Source organism: Hippocampus guttulatus, chromosome 14, assembly GCF_054856545.1.
Source record: "Hippocampus guttulatus isolate MCC_2025c chromosome 14, RoL_Hgut_1.0, whole genome shotgun sequence".
Lineage (NCBI taxonomy): Eukaryota > Metazoa > Chordata > Actinopteri > Syngnathiformes > Syngnathidae > Hippocampus > Hippocampus guttulatus.
In genome coordinates this window covers 8,958,241-8,975,176 of record NC_141274.1, presented here as the reverse complement: position 1 = coordinate 8,975,176, position 16,936 = coordinate 8,958,241, and the positions used below count along the sequence as shown (strand labels likewise).

At 44.3% G+C, this 16,936-nt stretch overlaps 2 protein-coding genes across 3 annotated transcripts; both read left to right on the top strand.

Annotated features, from left to right (window-relative positions):
* Positions 1-303: 303 nt before the first annotated feature.
* On the top strand, positions 304-12,438 carry LOC147194876 (polypyrimidine tract-binding protein 2-like). 2 transcript variants are annotated; one of them, XM_086128302.1, is made up of 17 exons: positions 307-1,506; positions 2,074-2,095; positions 2,266-2,317; positions 2,563-2,726; positions 2,803-2,874; positions 2,981-3,052; positions 3,136-3,294; positions 3,564-3,674; positions 4,158-4,323; positions 4,710-4,787; positions 4,993-5,105; positions 7,227-7,260; positions 9,218-9,310; positions 9,432-9,548; positions 9,616-9,715; positions 10,091-10,168; positions 11,202-12,438. In XM_086128302.1, the coding sequence occupies exons 1-17, from the start codon at positions 1,499-1,501 to the stop codon at positions 11,329-11,331; spliced, it is 1,569 nt and encodes a 522-aa protein (XP_085984428.1). In that variant the 5' UTR covers positions 307-1,498; the 3' UTR covers positions 11,332-12,438. The 2 variants fall into 2 exon arrangements, with proteins under 2 accessions (XP_085984427.1, XP_085984428.1); XM_086128301.1 differs by lacking the exon at positions 7,227-7,260 and having other exon boundaries at positions 304-1,506; positions 4,993-5,190.
* A 716-nt stretch (positions 12,439-13,154) lies between these two features.
* Positions 13,155-16,900, top strand: cryz (crystallin, zeta (quinone reductase)). Its single transcript, XM_086129252.1, has 9 exons — positions 13,155-13,346; positions 13,788-13,940; positions 14,453-14,616; positions 15,162-15,213; positions 15,295-15,444; positions 15,639-15,740; positions 15,880-15,975; positions 16,103-16,301; positions 16,554-16,900. Exons 1-8 carry the CDS (start codon positions 13,239-13,241, stop codon positions 16,262-16,264), a joined length of 987 nt encoding a protein of 328 aa, XP_085985378.1. The 5' UTR covers positions 13,155-13,238; the 3' UTR covers positions 16,265-16,301; positions 16,554-16,900.
* The last annotated feature ends 36 nt before the right edge of the window (positions 16,901-16,936 follow it).

Here is a 16,936-nt window from a genome sequence, read left to right as displayed (position 1 = left end):
AAAGATACCAGCTTTGAATGACAGGTTGCATATGTGCGTGAAAGGTCGCACTACATATTCTATAATCTGCTTTATTATTGTCATGTCAATATTAAAGCAATCAGTTGACTTTTTATTTTTAAAAGTTTTTATAATATTTGATACTTCTTCTTGTTTTACAGCAGTAAGGAACATCGTGGAGGAGTTTTTTTCTACATATCTATCTATTTCAAACAAGTTTGTTGGATCAGGAATTTGTTTTGCTAGGTTACTGCCGATGTTGACAAAATACTCATTAAATTCAGTTGCTATTTCTGCAGTTTTTTCCAAAATAGTATTTTTGCCTTTGATAAAATACTCTGGATAATCCATTTTTTTAGGACTATTTCTGATTACTTGGTTAAGTATCTTCCATATTTCTTGTGTGTTACTTTTATTCTGCTCTAATAGTGCATGATAATGATCTCTTTTACTGGTTCTTATAATATTTACTAGTTTATTTTTATAGGTCTTATATTTTTTTTCTGCTTCTTCAGTTCTCAATTTTAAAAACAATTTATATAAATTGTTTTTCTTTTTACATGCGTTTTCTATGCCTTTCGTTATCCATGGCTTACTTGGGTCTTTATACTTTTTGGAGACTTTAGTTAATGGAAAATGTTTATCATATAAGGAGATTATGGTAGACTGAAATACTTCAAACGCTGTATTTGGGTCTTCGTTTGAATAGACCTCGGTCCAGTTTTGTTTTTCTAGGTCTTGCTTAAAGGCGTCGGTGGAGCGTTGGGTTCTTAGTCTTATTTCTGTTATGCGAGTTGTTGACTTAGCTTTTCTATCAAAATAATTATGAAAAACTGCAAAAACAGGTAGGTGGTCACTTATGTCATTAATGAGAAGTCCACTTTCCATTTTATGGTCAATCTTATTTATAAATATGTTATCTATTAATGTGGCCGTGTCAACTGTTATTCTGCTAGGTTTTGACCCAAATTAGCATTTTAATAATTATCACCATTTGTGGTGATTGGGGTTTCAAAATTAAAATCTGTCTCGGAAAACTGTTGATTACAAAAAAGATTGGTATTTTATTTTGAAATGAGAATGTATAATTACTGTATATTCTTTTAATTCAAGAATACACATGTGCCATGATTTCCTTCAGGATCAATAAAATACCTACTTCGAGCGGTTGAATGGGTTATTCCACTAAACACGTTCAACGGTTAAATACATTTTCTTGAAATATCCTACATTAGATAGACTTTTTTTAAACCAAAAAAACGGAGTTTGGTTTCTTACACATAAACTTAGATCAATGACGAGGCTGTAGAATTTTGAGAAACATCAAAAGTTGTTACAGTACTGTACCGTCAAGGCTAAATGTAAATGACGTTATGCCACCCTCCAAAGCAGAAGGTGGCGATATGGAGCCTTCTTTCTTGTTGATGAGAAGGCGCCCATTTTGCTTCCACTTGTTCGACGTCGGTGTACGTTTCACAGAAGAGGACAAAGAGCTGCAATGGACGGGTAAAATGTCCTCGATTGTGGACGCGTCTTCGTAACGCATGAGACATCTGAAGGGACGCTGCGTTGCGTTCTCGGTTTCAGATAGGCTAGCCGTTAGCTGAGCTGCAAACCTTGATATTGCATTGTTACAGAACCTGGTGACAGCTAGCTAAACATTAAGTCCACTCATGAACCGGGCTAGTATCATGAGGTAATGTCATTTGTAATGTAGGTATTCCTAATTTGATATCCAGATCGATATTAACCGGGAAGTATGGTTGACTTAACTTTAATTTTGCTGGCGTTTTATTAGAAGGTCGCAATTGATTTCACTTTTAGCCGCATTAATCACAGGCTCACAGTAGAAGTCGTAACAGAGGGCATACATTTAGGAAATAGCTTTATTCAGTACAAATTAGGTGCTTACAAACTGACCAATGAAAGCCTGTTGCTAGCCTGAAATTAAAAAATAAAGTCATATGATGTAAAACGTGAAAAATGACATGATATGATGTATGCTCTATTTTTCATGCACATGTATGTGTTGGGACTCGCTTTTCCTTATCGATGCATTCTTCACTTTTGCAGTGATGTTGGGGTTGGTGTGAAGGCAAGCATCCTTATTTACTATCTGAGCCTTTTGACTGAACAATAATACTGAACAATAATGATGTGCCTGAGCGATTTGGTTACTCCTCTTCAGATACAAATCGATCATCACTTACATTGATGAAAGCCTTGCAGGTAGCTTCATATTTTTTCTGTTCTTTTTCACACCAGAGAGGCTCGGATGAGCTCAATATGTACAGTAGCAGCCCTAACACGATGACGGGTAAGAAAACCTTTTTGTTTCGTTCTTAAATTGAAAGTTGACGTATTCCCTGCTTCAGTGTTCAATGTTACCTCATGTAGCACTTTAATAAGAGCTGTTTCTGTGCTGTGATGAGGTCTGAATCCCGATTGGACTTTCTAGCAGGCTTGTTGAAAATGAAATGAAATTGCTCTAGTTTATTTCTATGCACTGTTCGGTACTACGACTTTTGTTTCACATGCTTGAATAATTATGTCCATGTTCAGCAAACGGCAGCGACACTAAGAAACAGCGTCTGGATGAGTCCCCTCCATCCAGAGTGCTTCACATCAGAAAACTTCCCAATGAAGTATCAGAGACAGAAGTCATTGCACTGGGACTACCCTTTGGGAAAGTGACCAATATATTGATGCTGAAGGGGAAAAACCAGGTATACGCTACAACATGGTTTCATGCGGTGACTGTGAAGTGAAATGTTTGCCTGACAACAAAATGTTTCCTCCAAGGCATTTCTGGAGCTCAGCACAACGGAAGCCGCCATTACCATGGTGAACTACTACTCGGCTGTGACGCCGCAGGTCTGAAATCCATTCGTGTCATTTGCTCCTACACTTGATGGCGGAATGAATAGATGTGGTTTTTGCTTGGCGACGCATTTTAGAATCTGTGGATTCTTTCCTGTAGGTCAGAAATAGTCCCGTCTTTATCCAGTACTCTAACCATAAGGAACTGAAAACAGACTCTGCGCTCAACCAGGTATTTGCATTGTTGAGAAAAATCCCAGCTCGAGGAAACAAGAAAGGCTTGGCCTGATGTCGGATTTTCTTCTGTTCTCCCAGAGAGCCCAGGCAGTGCTCCAGGCGGTCTCGGCGGTCCAAGATGGGAGTTCTCCATCATCAGACCACGGGGTTCTGGACCTTGCTCCGCCTCCCAGTCCTGTCCTGCGTATTATTATCGACAACATGTTTTATCCCGTGACTCTTGATGTTCTGCAACAGGTATTAAGTTTTGAACCATCTCAAGCACAAATATTCAGGGAAAAATTGAGGAAGGAAAAAAAATCTGCCAATATGCTCACCTGTAGGTGGGGAACCGTGACTATGGGGGGTTGGAAGGGGTCCACTCTACAATCATAGAATCCGTTCTAGGGTCAAAAACTAAGATGCAGCCAATTAAAACATTTCTTAACCTCTTCATTATAAAACTTGTTAGAAGACTCTGTTAGAAAAGACTAAATTGCTTATGTTGTTTTCCAAATCTTTTTCAGATATTCAGCAAGTTTGGGACGGTCATGAAGATCATTACCTTCACCAAGAACAACCAATTTCAAGCCCTTCTGCAGTTCAGTGATCCTGTCAACGCCCAGCAGGCTAAACTGGTTGGTCTGCAAGATTCTAAAACTCGTAACCGGTAGCATAGCATCGTGGTAATTTGTGCGCACTTGTCTAGCTTGCGTATCATTCACACATTGCACTATGGACGTTCGGCTCCCTTGTTCCTTGACCAAAACAGAGCATAGTTTCTAAATAGAGAGTTATTAATTGTAGTGCCATCCCTCCCTCTCTCTACAGTACGTCACCTGGTTATTTACATCTGAGTTAACCCACCGTTCTGTTATTCGAGGCTTGTCGTGGGAGGAAGCACCAAGCTCATCACACACGGCTTTCTGTTAACTTAGATACCTCAGGCCACCTTGACACAATATCATCTTCCTTCCCAAAAAAAGTTCTTCAGTTCTTCATTTCTTCAAACGTTCGCAGGGGGCAATCCAAATCAGTTTCAGCTTTTCGTCCCGGTTGTTTGCAAGGACCGTTCACCTGCGCACTAACACCGTCTTGTCTTTTGTCTCCTCCTCGGACAGTCTCTTGATGGACAGAACATCTATAATTCTTGCTGTACTTTGAGGATCGATTTCAGTAAACTGGTCAATCTCAACGTCAAATACAACAATGACAAGAGTCGAGATTACACGCGACCAGACCTACCGACTGGAGATGGAGAGTCAAGCAAGGATCATTCTTTATTGGGTAATTCCAACAATGTTGTCATGTTGCGTTTGCTCTTGCCCACGTCCGATTACGTTTACTGGCCAAGTCACGGCTTAGATAACATAGGCATCAACACGGCAGGTTCGTGTGTGTGTGTTTATAATACATATATTATTTTTCAAACTCGTTCAACCTGAGTTCTAGTGTACATAGTCGTTGAGTTTCCCCCCCAAAACAATGCATACATGCCCGTATTTTCTTGAAGCAGGACCTCAACCCATAAGTTAATTTTTGTGACATTAGTGACCGTTGTGTCAAAACTGGAATGGCGCCTGCTCAGCCTCATGTTTCCTTTTATCGACTGCCAACCGTGCTCGGTTCTATCACCGTTTGTGGTCCAATTCGGCACGTGTGCTTTCTTGAAGGTACCCCGTCTGGAGCGCTGGCGTCGTACTCAAGTGGGGCAGGTTACTCATCCTCTCTCTCCCTCTCGCAGGGTGCAGGTACCTCCAATGACTACTTTGCTGTCGATATACTTTTGGGATGAGAACGTTTTTAGATCTTTCTTCGATCAGAGCCTGTTCAACTCTACGCTATTCCCGCTGTCTGCATCGTTGTTGCTGAATGTCCTGTATGAATCCTGTTTTGTGGAGTCCCCTCCACAAGCCCCCCCTGCTTTAAAGCATTCTGCATTCTGCTTGCTCACAGGAGCCATTAGCCCTCTGAGCGCCGCCGCCGCCGCGGCAGCCGCCGCAGGACGTGTCGCTCTGTCGGGGTCCGGAGTTTCGGGAGTGCTGCTGGCGTCGAACCTGAACGAAGAGGTACACGAAGCGCACACATTCTCCCGAGAGCCAATTCGACTTGCCGTGTCTTTGTTAGTGTTGGGGAGCAACCGGATGTGGTTAAGTATGTCTTTAATTTGTCTTCTCAAATGTTTGTATATTTGGATGAATGTAAACCTAACAAATTAACATCATATACAAGACATGAATATTAGACGATTATCTGGACACTAGCATGCTTGTACTTTAGAGCTAGTTTTCTGTTAAGTGTCAATTTTCTATCAGCACACACACACACACACACACATACAAAATTGTTAAATCTATATCAAAAATCTCTTCTTTGAATGACCTTTCGGTCAGAGACTATTTCATTCGACTATTTCAGTCCGTCTTTGTTTATTTCCCTTTTTGAGAGCGCCTTAACATCGGAGTGGTGGTTTTCACATGTCTGTCCCCATTTGTCACCGTCTTTGTGCGACCGCAGCGTTCATTGCCGCCTCGTTGTTTGAATAGTGGAACCTCTAAAATTGAGCGCAGTCTGCTTAAACCGCGGTCATTATCAAAAAATCGTCAAAAGTTACAATTTAACGTGAACATTTGGCAGAAAAGTGAACGGTTATTTAACCGTCAACGATAAAATGTCAGAACTCGCAAAACTGTAAAAGGAAGTGACTCTTTGGGCAGACACACGGAATGAGTCTGACTTTTCCTCCTTCTCCGGCCCCATGCTGAGGCTGACGGGACTTTCTTTGGCTGACCAAAAGTACAACGGTACGGGCCTTTGATTTTAGAGGTTCCGCTGTCCTTGAAATCCCTGGAAGTGCTCAGTTTTTGTCTTGCTCCCATTCCAATTTCAGTCAGATTCTTTTCCTGCTTTCAAATGCCCCCCCTAAACTTCTGTGGGCGTTTTTTTTCTTTTAATTGAAGCTAATTAACACTTGATGAAGCAGTAGCTCCCTTAACTCATTCACTCCCAAAGACGTATTTAAACGTCTTTTCAGACATGGTCCAGAATTGGCTGGTACTGAATGAGTTAATTGACAGATTTGATTTTGCAAAAAACGTTAGCGCCGACAGGCCATGTGTTGACATCTGTCATATAGCGCCCACTGCTGGCTTGTTGATAGCGACCTGAGCGTTTGGAAAAGCAGCAAGTTCAAACTGGGGTTTATGTTCTTCACAGAGAATTTCATTGTTGTCTGTCACACCCCCGCCACCCCCTTTGAAATCCCTTTTATTGGAAACTACGCTACGAGTAGCTCTTAGCATTGCCATTGGCAAGAAGTGAAAAATCTGACCCCCAAGACCATGAAGGGATGAAAAATCTCCCGTGGCCGAGGGTGTCGTTGGCAGATCACCAGAGCCTGAGAGGAGTGAGATGTGTTTACCAATCATGTGATTCACGTTTATATTTGAAAAGCGAAAAATACCCGTGCTTCATAAGTTGTATCGTTACTGACCGTCTCTGCCGATTGTCACCTGCCAATCAATATCCTGAGACTGACTTCCACTTCCGCCCCCCTCGTGGTTTGATCTATTCCACCCATCTATCATTCATCTACGCTCGCTATTGGTTTCCTCTTGTTCATTTTCTCGTTTTGTTTTGTCTTTCCTACACGGATGAATTCATTCGGCAGTATGTGTGCGCGCCCACCTGAGGGTTTTGTTTGTGCGCGCGTGTGTGTTTGTTGAATGAATCAAGCCGGCACTCATTCACTCCGTTGATGTTCCACTGATGCTGTTGACTGACCTCTGCTTTGGTTTTTGTCCTCCTCTCCTTTCTCCTTTCCCGCCGCCTCTTTTCTTTCATTATCTGCTCCCGCCCCTTCGACCGCATGTCGTGTTTATTTGTCCCTCCCTATTACCACGCATCCTTTCCTATTGTATGTTTGCCCCCGTTTTTTTTTATTTTATTTTATTTTTTTATTTTTTTGTCGTGGATGTCCCCTTCTTTTGGTCAATTGCGGTCTCACCCGACCGGTGCCATTGTCGACCTCTCCCCAAACAATCTTTGCTCTGATCGTCATCATCATGGAAACCATCATCTCCCCCTCGTCCAATGCCGGGTGGTCTGATCTCTACCTTCGTCTCTCCTCTTCTTCCTCCTCTGCTCCTCCTCTTCCTGTCCTCTACTCTGCGGTCTCTCTCTCTGTAAAGATGGTCACGCCTCAAAGTCTCTTTACCCTCTTCGGTATGTTCACTCTCTACTTTTCAATCTGTTTATCTCTCTCTGTTTATCCGGTTTGCTCGACTTTTTTCTTCACGGGTGTCGTGGATGTTCGATTGTGACACACCGAAGCTTTTTTTCGTCGTATTCACTGCGCTCTCGGCATTAGAAGATTGGCAATTCCAGAGGTGGTCTGATGGCCTTAGCGATGACCTCATGAGAACAAAGATTCCTCCTGTAAATCACCAACGTGTTATACTGGAGCAATTTTGCACGCAGATCTTTGTATCAGGAAAGTGGTTACACTTAGAGCGGACTCCCGCATATTCATCATTTGGCACCCGCAGATTCGCAGCATTGTGGATTCCTAACCCCACCGCCTGTTTTTTTTTTTTTTTTTTCCCGAGCCAACCCGTTTTTCATGGGAGAAGCATACTTGCAGTTTTCCAGCGTTTATGGAAGTATTCTTTTATTTTTTCAGAATGCATTTCAGTGGCTGTCAATTCTTGGCAGGCTGATTTGCTTCCCCTCCCCCCGTGAATGGCAGCGGTCAATCGTAGCATGGTTGGTCGTTTGCGCTCTATTTCTGCACGTCCAAACAAATAATTGACCCATAATGCGAGTAATTTTTTTTCGGCCTTCTTTTGATACAACCAGCATACTAAATTTCGTCCGTTAATAGCTTCTGCTTTTTATAAACTCTCCGCTCTATTTATTTATTTCTGTTTAGGCATGTCTCAGGTGACAAAATTCAGATTTTTTGGGGGGGGGGGGCAGCGTAAAGAGAAAAAAAGCCAACGCACGGAATCAGATGTCTTCAGATCAGAATCAGGTCTCTTCGAAATGTCAATACAATTGGAATGCATATTGGACATCCCCTAACGGGAGTGGAATGTAAACGCGGATAAATATACAGTAGCCCATCGATGCGCCGCTCCGAGGCACGCGTGGCAACGATGGCATTGAAGGGAATAAACAAAGGAAGCAAATAATCTGACCTTTTGGTGTGAGCGGACAGAGCAGAGATAATCTGCATATAATTGACGGCAGATGAAATTAAATGTCGGGGGGGCGGGGGAGAAACTCAATTCCCCCCCACCCCAAAATGCTGCCCCTCCCCCAACAAAAATATATTTTAAAAATGTTTTTTATATATATATATATTGTATGTGTGTCAGCAAATAGGTGAATTGGCATGTGCCGAACTGTGAATATGTGGGTGTCCAATATATTGTTATGTAGACAGATTGATCTGATATTGCAGTCCTCGTGGCATTTTGCTGCTTCACTCTTAATTCGCTGCGCTCAATTGTCTCATCAGATGATTCCCTTCTATTGTTAAATCTTCCCGTGTCTTTTGAAGTGATGGTATGAAAGACGCGCTTTCGCAATTTGAAATGTCCTATCTCCGTTCAAACAGTGAAACGGCGCTCTTGTCCCAAAATGAATGTTCTTCCGATTTTAACGGCCGACAACCAGCCCACTCTTACAGTTTGTCCTCTTAAATTATTACTGTACATGCGTCACCCTACGTTGACGCTCCAAAATTCCACTGCCTCTTTTTCTGCTTTGGTGCCAGTAGCACAGCTGCGCCTTGAAAAGGGCATTTTCCTCTTTCACCACTCACCGTATGTTCTTAAGGCTACTCTGTTTTACTTTACACACACATGCTAAATAAATCAGCCACGGTTGACGGTCCGAATCCAAAACTAGCGTTACAAGTGTTGTATTCAAGTGGCAGTCAGATGGGAAGAGCCTGTCCTTTCTGATCCTTTGTCTCTCTAGCACTAACTGAATTCCTTCCGTCCTTCACACCTCTTTTTTTTTTTTAATCTACGTCGGCTCCTCCTCTCCTGCTCTGTCTTTTCTGTCCTCGTGCTCTCCTACATCCTGTGCTCTCTCTCTGTCTATCTTTCTCTCTCCCTGTCTTGGTCCACCTCTCTCTCTCTCTCTCTCTCTCTTTGTGTCTCCATATGTGTAGGCGTCTATGGCGACGTGCAGCGGGTGAAGATCCTCTACAATAAAAAGGACAGCGCCTTAATACAGTTGTCAGATGGTAACCAGGCTCAGCTGGGTGAGTGTTGGTGATCCGGGCTCTCCATAGTAAGATCGTTATCGGGATTTGACATTCTCGGTCTACGTCGTACCCCCCCCCCACACATAGAAACTGACATGTTTCTCTGCTTTGTCTGTAGCCATGAGCCACCTGAATGGTCAGAAGGTGTTTGGTAAAGTGATGAGAGTGACACTGTCCAAACATCAAACTGTGGCTCTGCCCAGGGAAGGGCTGGACGACCAGCTTCTAACCAAAGGTGAGCGCGCTCGCGTCACGCAGCGTTCGCTGGCCCCCGGAAGACGTCACGTGCGCTTACTTTGCAGATTTTTCCGGCTCCCCGCTACATCGCTTCAAGAAGCCGGGATCCAAAAACTTTCAGAACATCTTTCCTCCCTCTGCGACGCTTCATCTCTCCAACATCCGGTAGAGCTCCAACAATCCAGCGTTCTTTTCTCTCCTCGCTTCGCCTGCATGTGGTATTGCGGCATGATCGAATGAGAGCCAATCCAAGAGCACGACAAAACCGCGTGAATCGTGACTGGTGGTGTTGTTTTTTGTTGTTGTCGTTTTTGCTCGTTGTCCATGAGCTAATAGTTGAGAACCACTTTTATGGATGCCCGGCGGGATACGTTCCGCTCATCGAGGTCCACTAACGCTCATCGTTTTTATTAACAATGTCACGATTGAGTGCGGGGGTTGCTCGTGTTTTGCCTTGCGGGCCTTTGCTTAAGCTTTCTTACTGTTGGTGTGAGCGACAGTGTTGCGTTGTCCTGTCTCGAACGCTTTGTCTTTTTCCAGGGACGGCATCGGAGAGGACGACCTGCGTCTCTTGTTCTCCAATAGCGGGGGGTCGGTCAAGGCCTTCAAGTTCTTCCAGTAAGAAGAGAAGCCCTTGAATTTTAATCCCTCTGCCATCCCTTGCCTACTACCATTTCCATGTAGTCCGTGCACCATTTACATCCACAAGAATACAGTTGTAACAACTCTTCCAAGGTACGCCTTCTCGGTAGAAGCGGTTATCGATGAACGAGGAGAGAATCAAAGTTTCCTTTCACCGGTGTTTCAGAGGTCATTATTTGTCCTGCATAGTATTCCAAAGCCGCAAAAAAAGATGAGGCCTACTCACGCGATGTCGAGGGCGGCATGGCTCAGTAGTAAAGTGGTCGGGGGGTTCGATTTTCAACCCTTGTGACCATGTCTGAGCATCCTTGAGCAAGATACGGAACCCCCAGTTAGCAAATAGCAGTTAGCAAATACCGCCCTGTATAAGATAAGAAAACCTTTATTAGTCTCGCAATGGAAAAATTCCCAATTCACAGCAGCAAAGATATGAAAGGAAGAAGTAGAACAACAAAATATAGGAGCTGCTGGAAAGGCAGCCACTCTCGCGGCGCCATTTTGAAGTCAAAATAACAAAAATAACACAACACAACACATAGGACACAAACAGTCGTGCAATCTTCATCACTTTTCTGCATACACTTTGTTGTCTGAAGCAGTTATAGATGAAAGAGGAGAGGATCAAAGTGTCCTTTCACCAGTGGATCAGAGACGTTATGCTGAAAAATGTGCACACGTCTGCTACAAGCTAAGTTTTGAAAGCAAACAACAAAGCTGTAGCGTCCATTGACGAAAAGAGATGAGTTCACTTCTCCTGTCCCACGTAATCCACTTCAAACTCCAAGCCGCGACTCCCATTTCCAAATCCGCATCGGCGCTCCGCGCTCCTTTCTTCTCATCGTCGGCTCCTCAAGACTTACATCCATCCAGTCGCAGACCGTTCAACAGCACCGATCTCTCCGCTGAACATGTCTCTAGGAGCCCCATAACCGAATCTTGTCGATTAAGTCCAGTGTTAGTGCGCCTCGTTTTGACATCACGTTGGACTCTGTGCTTCTTCCTCCTCCAGGGACCGTAAGATGGCCTTGATCCAGATGTCGTCAGTGGAGGAGGCCATCCAGACTCTGATGGATCTTCATAATTATGACATGGGCGGGAATCACCATCTCAAAGTTTCCTTCTCCAAGTCCACCATCTAAACCCGACAGCCGACTTGGAAGTGCTGCACTGAACGAGGAGGTCGCTGTCATTTTTACACAATTGTAAAAACCACGGCGTCAAATTTAAGGTTTCGCTGAGGGCTGAAGAAGCTTTGCAAGTGCGCGTGCACCTTGCAAACTTTTTTTTTGTCAGGGTATGTACAATGTTGTAAACAGTCTCAAAGACTTTCACTAAACATTCCCAAACACTTAATGGTCGCAAACATTTTTCTTGTCGTCAAATTTGGAATACGTTCAAAGGTTTTTTGCAACAAGAAAAACTGTATGAGACCATTAAATTGTTGGTCAATGGCCTTGTGACCGTTTGCGACCTTGAAAACCCCAAAACATTCGCTCGGTGCCCACGCACTTGCGAACCTTCGCCACTCAGTGCGCTCCGGACTTGAGGCGTGAGCCAGCATCATCATCACGTCGCAACAGTTTGAGCCGGGGCTGCAGTCTGAGTCCAGGCCACGCCTTCTGTCCTTTCCGAGTCCCTTAACAGTAAACGTTGTGACTCTGGTCATGTATGTCACATTGAAACTTGAACAGCCTCCCCGCCTGTTTCTTTCGACACGGATCGTGCTCAACATTGAGCCAGGTCGCTATTTGAAACTGAGAATAATTTTTAAAGCAGGCAGGGCTTGCTGTTGTGGTGATCGACCTCAGTCCATTCAATGAGAGAGCCAGAATGGGAATATAGTGCACGTGAGTTTGATCTATTACACGGGATGAACTTGACAGACCCTGTATAGATAGTCAACTGAAATGTTTTGTTCAAGTTGTTGGGTCAAACTGTTCTGGATGAGGTTTCAACACGTGTTCCTGGTCTTGGTCTCTGGTTTGAGAAGTTCAGATCAACGTACATGTGCCTTTAGTCTGTTTAGATATGACACTTGATTCTTGGCTATTTCAACAGTTCCCCATCTCCATTTATTAAATGCGTGACTTAGTGTTACTTGTTTTTTTTTTTCCAATAATGAAACATTTGAGCTTAGTTTATCACAAATTAAACGTTTTTTTTTTTAAACCAACACTTAAATTGTGTCGTGTTTTCAGACCAGAATATCTATCCTCTCTTGCCTGTCAATAAACTGTTCTCTGCTCGCTCTTCTTTCTCTTTGCACCACCTGTCCTGGTTAAACCCCATTTTGGAAGGCAAGCTATTTGACAGCTGTGTGACAATATAAACTTTTATGGGCACAAAAAAAAATTCCAATCTAACAGAAGGGGGCTGTCCAATGAAGAGCAAGTTATTGTAGTGTTCTAGTCATTTTGTTGTATTTTGGATGAAAACAAAATTTTGAGATGCACACGTCATCGGACGCACTTAGGTGCATGTGTTGTTGCGGGTCTTATCCCGCAGCCAGACCGGGTCTAGGGCACACTCGGCCACCCTAGTTATCTACTTTCGTGAAGATCTGATGTTACATTTCAAAATAAATGGCCTTTTTCATCTGATATTTGGACTTTTTTTTTTACACCCGATTTAAAATAAAAAATCAGTTTTTGTTATCCCGCAAACAGACTAGACCTTGGTCTGGTTGCGGGATAAAGAAATGTCATCTTTTAATTTTTTTTTTTTTTGGTTAAATCTGGTGAAATATTGGTCATTGATGTCGAGTTTTCATTGACGTTTTTTTCTGCAGAACGCTTCTTGGTGCTATTTGGAGACATTCTCCCTGGGTGAAGTCGTCGTTGCCTGGCCGCTAAGAAATAATTTTACATTACTGTATTTTAAATCCAAGCCACTGACGTGCATGCCAAAATTGAAAGCTTTTATTTTGAAGGTGGCCACCGCCGCTCGCTTGCGGCCGATTACGGTAATGCAGTACAATAACAATCGCTGTGGCGGCTGGTAGGACTTGAACGCAGGCTGTTATCGAGCCATTTAGGTACAGTACAGTATGTCGGGCTTCAAAGTGATGAGAGCAATTCGAGTGAGTCAATTCGGAGAGCCTTCTGTCCTCAAACTGTGCGCCGATGTGAAAGTTCCACAGCCTGGAAGCGGACAAGTGAGTCGACGCAGAGTTGACGTCGTGCAACGAACTAGTTAGTCTAGCGAGGGAGTTCACGCACTTTGGAACCATTCCGCGAGGTGCTCTCTGAGTGTACACAAATGCGTTGTGCTAATTAGACATTTGGAAAGCTGCGAAATACTCTTGAGTGTGTGTTATTCAGTGAAACTTGACGGTTGTGACATTTTTCACGCGTCTCTATTTTGGAGCAAGTTAGCAGCTTCAAACCGCTATATTAACTTGGCTCAATTGTTTAGAGTGGGTTGCAAAATATCGGTGCGGTGCAGCACAAACAGAAAATGCATTCATGGCTAAAATCTCAACTAGAAGGAGAGAAATGTTACAAATGACCTCAGTCTGGCATTGGTGTGAAAACCATCATCTTGTGTTAAGATCTGAGCAAGCTTTACTTTTGTGCATGAATGCGCTTCGGTGCAGGTGTTAATCCGTGTCCATGCATGTGGAGTGAACCCTGTGGAAACCTACATCCGAGCTGGGACCTACGCCCGGAAGCCCCCACTTCCGTACACACCTGGCACCGACGTGGCCGGTGTGGTCGAAAGTATTGGCGACGGCGTCACGGCACTGAAGGTTGGCGAACGCATCCGCATTACCGCCGAAGTTGACTGCTTATTGTTGACCACATGAAAAATGCACGCTCCTGATCAAAGTCACCATGATTGGAGTCATGTCAGCCATTTTTATACTTCCTTGCATGTTTGCACAGGATTTATTTTATTTTTGTGTGGAGTTTGGTCTTGTTGAAGACGAAAATGGCTGCAGCCGGTGTGTTGCGGTTGACTACAGTATATTATTCTTTATGTCAGAGGTGTCAAACTCATTTTTTTTGTCATTGGCCACTTTGGAGTGACGTCCTCCTTCGGAGGGCCGTTACGACAGTGAAACCGAATACATATTTAATCATCTCATTGCATAATTTATACACAACAAATTGATGGATTACTACTTTTGAATCAACTATTTGTCACCTATTTGTTTGTTAAATGAGGTTCAAGGTTTCTTCTTTTTCCAGACAATGGTCTTTTTGGGTGAAGATAAAAAAACCCCACTTTTTAATGTTTTCCCGTCTGGTTGCTTTGCAGACAGGGGATCGTGTTTTTACCACATCCACCCAGTCCGGAGGCTATGCGGAATTTGCCGTTGCCGCAGATGAGAGCGTCTACAAGTTGCCCGATTCTTTAGATTTCAGCCAGGGAGCGGCCATCGGCATCCCATACTTCACCGCCTACAGAGCTCTGGTTCACAAGTAAGACGCAGTGCAAAGACACGCCCGATGATGCCGGCCTCGATATCTTTGTAAAACTTAATACTTGATATGCTGTGGCAAGTCAAGGCAAGCTGATATGGGCTTGGCTCGGGGTCATCAAACCTTTTAGCCGACGTGGCTATCAACACGAGTATTGAAATCTCGTCGCCATATTTGAGTGCCGTCAGCCACGTCACATGTTTATGTGGTGGTGGTGCCGCCTGTTTCGCCGATATTTTGGGGGCGTTCCTACAAAGGCCGTGACGTAGCGCGCAGAAGGTGAATACCAATCACGTGCTTCACTCACCATCCCATATCAACAAACGCGCAGCGCTTAAGCCCGAGACCCATAAGTCTCTATGTGCCTTGCGACTGGCTGGCACCCAGGGCGTATCGTGCCTCTTGCCCAACGTTAGCTGTGATAGGCCACGGCTCACCTTTGACCCAAATGAGGACAAGCGTTTTACTTGGTAGAAAATGAATGGATTTGTACTTTCATCCCAGTTGACAAATGAAATGAGTTGTATTTTTGGGGGGTGTTGCAGGGCCCATGTAAAGGCTGGAGAGACCGTCCTCGTCCATGGAGCCAGTGGAGGGGTGAGAGCGTTTTTTTTTTTTCTCACATGCCTGATCCCCCCCCCCCAAAAAAAGACACAAGATCTTAAATGGTGTTCATAGGTTGGTCTGGCAACATGTCAGCTCTCCCGCATGCTGGGCCTCAGAGTGATGGGAACTGCCGGGACCCAACAGGGAATGGAACATGCGGCCAAAAATGGAGCCCACCTGGTGTTTAATCACAGAGAGGAGGACTATATCGGCAAAATTATGGTACCGTCTCACTAACACACGCACACACACACAGGCCTCCACTTCCTGTGGACGGAGAGCCTTAATATGACCCTCCTGAGAGCTGTTTCTAATAATATGACTCTGCAGATCACCAAAATCTTTGACAGGGGTCCTTGATCGGATCGCATGAGGGTGTGTGCCATTAGTTTTAAGGGTGTGTTCTTTTCTTTCAGGATGCCACAGAAGGCCAAGGAGTAGATGTGATTGTGGAGATGTTGTCCAACATCAACCTGAACAGCGATCTCCAAATGTTGACGTTTGGAGGACGCGTCACGGTCAGTGGCATCGTTCGTCACAGCGGTTTCCGTAGCTCACAGAAGAGTCCCCGTCCTCGAGTTGCTCCTTTGTATGACTTTTCCTGCCTCTCGCTTCCCTTTTCCATGTCCAAATATGTTCTCTTGTTCTCTTCTTTAGATTGTGGGCTCCAGAGGCTCCATCGAAATGAACCCCAGAGACACAATGGCCAAAGAGAGCAGCATCATAGGAGTGTCGCTCTTCTCTGCCACACCGGTAAACTGTTCGTCGGATTTAATATCAAGACGTCAACATCCTTTGGTCACCATGTTAGAATGATGTCAAGATTGGGTCCAACATTGAACAGTCCACTGAGTAGAATTTTGCTCTTCCCCTCGCTCAGGCGGAGAGGAAGGAGTGCGCGGCGCTGCTCTTTGCCGGGATGGAAGCTGGTCGGCTGCGTCCGGTTGTCGGTGAGCAGTATCGACTGGACCGGGCTGCTCAGGCCCACCATGACATCATCCAATCTCGAGGGGCCACCGGGAAGATGGTGCTCACCATGTGATCACCAAAGCCAACTTTCGGAAGAAGCACTTTTCATGGTAAAACGAATCAAGACATGTTGTGATATTTACCATGGAATTCCAATCGAACTGTGCAATGGGACAATATGTTAAGATTCTCCCTGACTTTTTCTAGCTGCCATTTCAATGTCATCGCAGGACACTCAAGTCACTCATCTGCAATGCGTATCAACTAAAATATTCAACAGCCTTCTTCTGTCATTGCATTCCTCTTTTCAAATTAATTTTAATGTCCCAAAATGTGTTTTTTTTTTTTTTTCCTTGGGTCAGACACAACCTCCTCTTGGGTGACATCCGATGCGACCGAGCGTGCGCCATTGTAGCTTCGGTAACCGAAGCTACACGTACACACGGACAGCCCACGTTCCGGGAGATGGCCCTCACTCTTCCTGACCGATCGATCCCCTTTCTTACTGCTTAACGTATGTCCGTGGAACATAATCAGGGGCGATGGCGCTACGCCGTCGCATCATCAGGTGAGTTTACGTCCTTCCTGCGGCCCGGGCCCGGTGGTTGTGGACCCCTGCTGTATACAGTCACAATGGATGGATGGACGTGTTTTAAATAGGGTTCGGCTACCAATGAATGCAAAAGCTCAAATAAATAATCAAACATGACTGCGTGTCATTGTTATCATGGCTAAGAAAATAAAC